At 34.3% G+C, this 7,575-nt stretch overlaps 2 protein-coding genes across 2 annotated transcripts; one reads left to right on the top strand and one right to left on the bottom strand.

Moving 5' to 3' along the window:
- Positions 1–2,897: 2,897 nt before the first annotated feature.
- Positions 2,898–7,182, top strand: LOC128681212 (uncharacterized; the record flags this gene model as incomplete). Its single annotated transcript, XM_064436826.1, has 2 exons — positions 2,898–6,008; positions 6,462–7,182. A coding segment is annotated over one exon (819 nt), but the record flags the coding sequence as incomplete, so codon positions are not given.
- LOC128681211 (uncharacterized) lies at positions 3,879–4,978 on the bottom strand. The gene is made up of 2 exons (XM_053764944.2): positions 4,848–4,978; positions 3,879–4,568 (listed from the first exon to the last, which is right to left on the bottom strand). Exons 1-2 carry the CDS (start codon positions 4,950–4,952, stop codon positions 3,954–3,956), a joined length of 720 nt encoding a protein of 239 aa, XP_053620919.1. The 5' UTR covers positions 4,953–4,978; the 3' UTR covers positions 3,879–3,953.
- Positions 7,183–7,575: the final 393 nt, after the last annotated feature.

The raw sequence follows: 7,575 nt of genomic DNA, 5'->3' as shown, positions 1-7,575 counted from the left end.
ACACATCTCGTGAGAGTAAAAGAAGGAAAGAAGGAAAGAAGGAAAGAAGGAAAGAAGGAAAGAAGGAAGAAGGAAAGAAGGAAAGAAGGAAAGAAGGAAAGAAGGAAAGAAGGAAGAAGGAAAGAAGGAAAGAAGGAAAGAAGGAAAGAAGGAAAGAAGGAAAGAAGGAAAGAAGGAAAGAAGGAAAGAAGGAAAGAAGGAAAGAAGGAAAGAAGGAAAGAAGGAAAGAAGGAAGAAGAAGAGGAAAGAAGGAAAGAAGGAAGAAGGAAAGAAGGAAAGAAGAAGGAAAGAAGGAAAGAAGGAAAGAAGGAAAGAAGAAAGAAGGAAAGAAGGAAAGAAGGAAAGAAGGAAAGAAGGAAAGAAGGAAAGAAGGAAAGAAGGAAAGAAGGAAAGAAGGAAAGAAGGAAAGAAGGAAAGAAGGAAAGAAGGAAAGAAGGAAAGAAGGAAGAAGGAAAGAAGGAAAGAAGGAAAGAAGGAAAGAAGGAAAGAAGGAAAGAAGGAAAGAAGGGAAAGAAGGAAAGAAGGAAAGAAGGAAAAGAAGGAAAGAAGGAAAGAAGGAAAGAAGGAAAGAAGGAAAGAAGGAAAGAAGGAAAGAAGGAAAGAAGGAAAGAAGGAAAGAAGGAAAGAAGGAAAGAAGGAAAGAAGGAAAGAAGGAAAGAAGGAAAGAAGGAAAGAAGGAAAGAAGGAAAGAAGGAAAGAAGGAAAGAAGGAAAGAAGGAAAGAAGAAGAGGAAAGAAGGAAAGAAGGAAAGAAGGAAAGAAGGAAAGAAGGAAAGAAGGAAAGAAGGAAAGAAGGAAAGAAGGAAAGAAGGAAAGAAGGAAAGAAGGAAAGAAGGAAAGAAGGAAAGAAGGAAAGAAGGAAAGAAGGAAAGAAGGAAAGAAGGAAAGAAGGAAAGAAGGAAAGAAGGAAAGAAGGAAAGAAGGAAAGAAGGAAAGAAGGAAAGAAGGAAAGAAGGAAAGAAGGAAAGAAGGAAAGAAGGAAAGAAGGAAAGAAGGAAAGAAGGAAAGAAGGAAAGAAGGAAAGAAGGAAAGAAGGAAAGAAGGAAAGAAGGAAAGAAGGAAAGAAGGAAAGAAGGAAAGAAGGAAAGAAGGAAAGAAGGAAAGAAGGAAAGAAGGAAAGAAGGAAAGAAGGAAAGAAGGAAAGAAGGAAAGAAGGAAAGAAGGAAAGAAGGAAAGAAGGAAAGAAGGAAAGAAGGAAAGAAGGAAAGAAGGAAAGAAGGAAAGAAGGAAAGAAGGAAAGAAGGAAAGAAGGAAAGAAGGAAAGAAGGAAAGAAGGAAAGAAGGAAAGAAGGAAAGAAGGAAAGAAGGAAAAGAAGGAAAGAAGGAAAGAAGGAAAGAAGGAAAGAAGGAAAGAAGGAAAGAAGGAAAGAAGGAAAGAAGGAAAGAAGGAAAGAAGGAAAGAAGGAAAGAAGGAAAGAAGGAAAGAAGGAAAGAAGGAAAGAAGGAAAGAAGGAAAGAAGGAAAGAAGGAAAGAAGGAAAGAAGGAAAGAAGGAAAGAAGGAAAGAAGGAAAGAAGGAAAGAAGGAAAGAAGGAAAGAAGGAAAGAAGGAAAGAAGGAAAGAAGGAAAGAAGGAAAGAAGGAAAGAAGGAAAGAAGGAAAGAAGGAAAGAAGGAAAGAAGGAAAGAAGGAAAGAAGGAAAGAAGGAAAGAAGGAAAGAAGGAAAGAAGGAAAGAAGGAAAGAAGGAAAGAAGGAAAGAAGGAAAGAAGGAAAGAAGGAAAGAAGGAAAGAAGGAAAGAAGGAAAGAAGGAAAGAAGGAAAGAAGGAAAGAAGGAAAGAAGGAAAGAAGGAAAGAAGGAAAGAAGGAAAGAAGGAAAGAAGGAAAGAAGGAAAGAAGGAAAGAAGGAAAGAAGGAAAGAAGGAAAGAAGGAAAGAAGGAAAGAAGGAAAGAAGGAAAGAAGGAAAGAAGGAAAGAAGGAAAGAAGGAAAGAAGGAAAGAAGGAAAGAAGGAAAGAAGGAAAGAAGGAAAGAAGGAAAGAAGGAAAGAAGGAAAGAAGGAAAGAAGGAAAGAAGGAAAGAAGGAAAGAAGGAAAGAAGGAAAGAAGGAAAGAAGGAAAGAAGGAAAGAAGGAAAGAAGGAAAGAAGGAAAGAAGGAAAGAAGGAAAGAAGAAAGAAGAAAGAAAGAAAGAAAGAAAGAAAGAAAGAAAGAAAGAAATCATTTATTCGGCAAACACATAAAATCCAAACATACAAAAGAGTAACAAATATATATCGAATAAAATATGTAAGCCGAAATGGCGACCAGCTCAGCATGGTGCCAAGGTATCAAGCCAAGGCGCTGATTTTCAGCTGGAACCAAGTACAAAAGTAGGTATGGTGGCAAAATAAACAAGTTAATATGTACGGAAACAGAAACAAACAACAGCAAACAATAGGATTAAACATATGACTTAGGAAAAAATCTAAAAAAAGGAATAAGGATAAATTACATGGAAGCTATGGAAAATATATATATATATATAAAGTATAAATATGAACCTAAAAATAATTCAATATATTGCCCTCAATTTGCCGCAATAAAGTAAACTCTTTGATGCGTTTACGGAATATTGTGACAGATGACAAATTACGAAGGGGGGAGGTAAATTGTTCCAGATTTTGGCTTTTAAAACTTTTAAAACGAATCAACAATTATGAAATTTAAAATAGCTAATAATAATAGACAAGCTACATAAAAAGATCGTTGGTCAGAATAGGTAATAACATTTTACATTATTAATTTGCAAAGTAAAAATCAAAATTTTAATCAATGATTGATGTGAAACGTCAATGGCGCGTAGAATTTTGTAAACGGTTTTAGAATCAGAATGATTGAATTGCACGAGTTTGAATTTCCTTCGCAATGTTAGTCATTTTAATATATTTTTTAACATACAAGGTATGTCAGACCAGGAACTGAATTCAGTTCCTGAAAAAAATATATAATGTTCATGATATTTTTGTATTTCTATATTTTCAGTTACAAATAACGAGGTCTCATTTCCCAGATCACATTGATTTTCAAAAATTAGGTCAATTAAAATATAATAATGAAATATATAATGTGTTAAAACCTTCGATGCATGTAGTTAAGGCCCCCGGAGACGAGATACTTAGAAGAGGGAACAATTCACCAAAAGAATTAGTTGTAGATACAGATGGACTTACACATTACTGGTTGAATTTAAAACCTAATTATAGGAAATCTGAAGATGTAATTGAAAACAGAGACAAATTAAACCATGAAAGAAAATATCCAATTAATTTAGCTAATGTAAATGGAAAAGATGGAGCTACAAATGAATTATTACAGGAAACAATGATAAAAGAAACACAAATTGATATCAAATCAAATGAAAATCAAGTGATTGGAAATAAAGCTGAAGTAAATGGAGACACAAAATATCTAATTGATTTTGCTGTTGAAAACGAAATTAATGAAGCTACAAATCTATTAGAAGAAGAAGGAACGATAAAAGAAACAGAAATAGATGCCAATTCAAATCGAGAACAAAGCTTCAAAGATGACATGAACACGACAGAATCTCCTGTCATCGCTGCTATAGCCGTGACCAGATCTAGAAGGCCTAAAAGAAAAAGACATAAAGTTCAAGAACATGTAAAAGACACAGTTTATATTCCACGATATTTACGCAATGGGACAGGACGAACTGTAGTACGGACAACTTTTTTTTGTCCATTCCTTGGAATTTTTACTATGAAATCTTTGATTGACTAAATACATCCTCAAATACGTATTTTAAATTAATGCTTTTAAATGTGTAGATTTTATTGGAAATCCGCATTTTAGTAATGTTAGGCAATACTAAATATTCTCTGATATTATTATAATTATGATTGAAGATAATTTCATTTCTGGTTGAAGTAAAAGAAAAACTAATTTAAATGGCATATTGATAATATATGATTTATCAGTAAAACATACATTTTAATTAATATTTATCGTAACAATATCTTATAATATAAGTCTCTTTTGCTTGTTATCATCATTCATAAATCTTCTGTAAAACTGTCTAGTCATATACGGATCTTCGTCTTTATCAACTTTGTACTGATCGAAAGTATCCAAGAAGCTGTTAACAGCAGTTTTTATAGCTCGTCTATAGCTGGTCACGGGCATTCGTTCTTTCAATAATACCACTGGTTCAAATGGTATTATCATCCCCGCCGCAGACGCAATTAGTGGCATTAAAGGTGTAGGAAAAAAATGGGAGATAATTTCCATTGCTCCATTAACAACGCACGTTCCTATATTCCTCAATACTGTATTTACTTTTGGTGTGTTTATGAATCTCTTTATAGGAACTATCACTATGCTGTAAAATTTCGTTGTAATAGGCGGTTCTTCGTTTCTGATGATAAAATTCGCAACTGTTTTTGGTGTAGGTGTTACGTCGTGGATTTCTTCGAGTGCCGTCGCCGTTGTTTCTGGTGAGACGTCTGGGTTTACCGTTGTATGGTCTCGCGCTGATTGTGTTGTTGTTGGTGATGTGGTTACCGCCTCTGGTTGCTTTTCGAATTGGTCCGGGATTTCGGCGTGGTTACCTGGGTTCGTTTCTGGATGTTGAGGCTACAAAATTACTTATAAATTAGTCCTAAATGTGAATAAAAAATTAGTTTCAAGTTGATAATATTGTATTTTCAATTCATCAAATTTCCAATAGCGCTGCCTTTGCTTACTTATATTGCAGGTTTATTTTTATCAATCACAATGTTAATTAGTAAACCAGTGATCTCGAAAAAATACAAAATGCATTGGGTACCTAAGCATTTTTGTCATTAATCATATCTAAACAAAACCTGGATCGTGTTTCAGCCCGAAAAAAATTACAAGTACTTAGATACTTACAGCGGCAAAGATATTTGAGAAAATGGAAACGAAAATAATTTGCAAAATGTTCATTTTGAAACATGTTATAAATTTTACGTGCAATATTTTGGTGTTTGTGTACATCTTGTATATTGTTAGCAAATCTATAAAAATATCAATAAAACGATAAAAATAAAACGCTGCATGTAACAGAGTTTTATTTACATATTTTTTTCTGGAACTACATGCAGCGCCTACTGACTTTACCTTTTTTAATTAGGTACATTAGTTTCGCATACCCAAGAAATGGTGTCTTCAAATCATCAAGGATGATTGGAGTGGCAATGGACTAAGGACGCCGAAAACTGTGCGAAGTGGAGACATTCAGTTCTGCAAAGTGCCTACATCTCTCTTCTATTTCAGCGTTCTTCTGGAGTCTTTCTTATTATATATTCCTTAGTAATAGAATGTCGGAAGCCAGAGTCCTTCGCCTTCATATTTATCTGTAATCTGAAAATATCTGTAGTCTCAAAAGTAATTATAAAACAAAGTTATAAAACAAAGTCCTCTGTCTGTTCGCGGTAAACTCAAAAACTACTGCATTGATTTTCATGCGGATTCATCAATAGATAGACTGATTCCTGAGGAAGGTTTAGGGGTATAATTTACTATGTTTTTACCCGAGCGAAGCCGTGACGGGCCGCTAGTAAATACATAAGTAAAATGTCATTTTTTATAATAACATTTTTGATTAACAAAAATACTATACCTACGGTCGATATAGGCATATAACAGCTTTGAAAATTTGTCACCCGGATAACAACTGGGAAGAATATTCACAGTTGTCACCCCGGGAGACGGTGCTAAAGGGGACTACTGGGAATAATCGATATATGAGGTAAACTAGAATATTTTAGAAAAACAATGTGTTTTTAACATATTTACTTCATTATTAGATGTTACGTTTAACATAAACAGAAACGTAATTTATTACTCCTATACAATATCGATGGAAATAAAATTGCATTTTTCTCGTTACATATCGAAATATCTGCTCATTTCACGCGGACAATCTGTGTAATAAATATCCTTAACCGTTTCCAATTCATGTAACGGACAGACATACTTTCAAGCTTCATCATGAAACTACTGCTGGTTATCACGTTTATCACTTTCGCAATTATATCCGCATTAGCACAGGTAAGTAAAAATTTTTCACAATTAAATATTTTAAAGAATCTATATATATAAAACTCTTCCGTTACCGAGTGACTGACTGACAGACAACGTACAGCCGAAACTACCGGGCGTAGGAAGCTGAAATTCGGCATGTAAGGTTCCCTGGGGAGTGTAGGTGAGCACTAAGAGAGGATTTTTGGAAATTCCACTCCGAAGGGGGTGAAAGGGTTGAACATATTTTATATGAAAATTTAAGCTAGTGATTTCAAGCCACTTCATTTGGATTTTAGTTGTGTACAACAAATTAAAGTGTTTCGATAGATTAAAAAAAAAATAACCCTTAACCCCTCCAAAAGGTGGGTGAAAGATTGTAAGGAACTTAATAAAAATTTCAAAATAAAAAGTTCAAATGTATGTATACTATATAATGTAAAGTATGTATAATATATATATAAAAATCCTCCCATGTTTCAGGTCCCGTATGACTACATACCATTAGGACAGTCTCGTCGCAACCCCCCCCTCCACCCCTCGGACATCAGTCACATCTACGAGAGTCTCTACCCCTCCCGCAGGCGATACAGAGACTAAATAATAATAAGCACAGTCGGCAAAACAGTTATCTTTGATCGAAATTTATGTTTAGAATGTTTTTTCCGTGATGATGATGCAAAATTATACATTTAAGAAAATATATAGGTACACACGATATGTAAAGTAAAAGTTGATTTTAAAACAGACCATTCAATTGCACAGTGATCTCTAACTTTAAATATACGAGCTTTAAGTAGGACAATTGCTTACAACTTATGCACATCAATGTATAATAAAATGAGCATAAAATTGTTACGTCTTAAGCGACTTCCCTCCATAAGGAACCTTTTCTCGTGGAACGTCACATTTTTACTTGGCTACGTAATTGTTTTGTTGACTGTACTGAATGAAATAGTCAAATTATATGTTATGTCAGATATTTGATTTTTAATAATGTGTTGCTTCAATCATTTTTGATGTCAACTTTAACTTACACGCCGCCGATGTTAACATAGACTGGTGCACTTTGCGTTATTCCGCACGGGTTAAAGTTAACGTCAGAGTTGACTGGTGCAAGTCACTCTAACAGAAAACAGTTACTTACCCTTTTCTAGGGCACTTAACTTGTATAGCGTGAATGACATTAAAATATTTGATAATTTGTTTTTCGTTATATATTACCTTTAACTGCGCACCGAGGGTTCGATCACGTGGGAATTTCGTGAACTTTTTATCACGAAATTCCCATTGAAGATGTACGAGTATGTGTGTATGTATGTTTGTTACTCTTTCACGCAAAATCTACTGGACAGATTGTAATAAAATTTGCTACACGGGTAGAATATAACCTGGAAGTTATTCCATATATTCTACCAAATAGCAAACTAAGGATGTACGAGTATGTGTGTATGTATGTTTGTTACTCTTTCTTTTATTACAATCTGTCCAGTAGATTTTGCGTGAAAGAGTAATAAACATACATACACACATACTCGTACATCCTCAAATACTTTCGCAATTATAATATGAGTAGGATATGCCGAACTTGGCCTTA

The sequence above is a fragment of the Plodia interpunctella genome, chromosome 26 (assembly GCF_027563975.2).
Source record: "Plodia interpunctella isolate USDA-ARS_2022_Savannah chromosome 26, ilPloInte3.2, whole genome shotgun sequence".
Taxonomy (NCBI): Eukaryota; Metazoa; Arthropoda; class Insecta; order Lepidoptera; family Pyralidae; genus Plodia; species Plodia interpunctella.
This window is presented reverse-complemented; position numbering and strand designations above follow the sequence as displayed.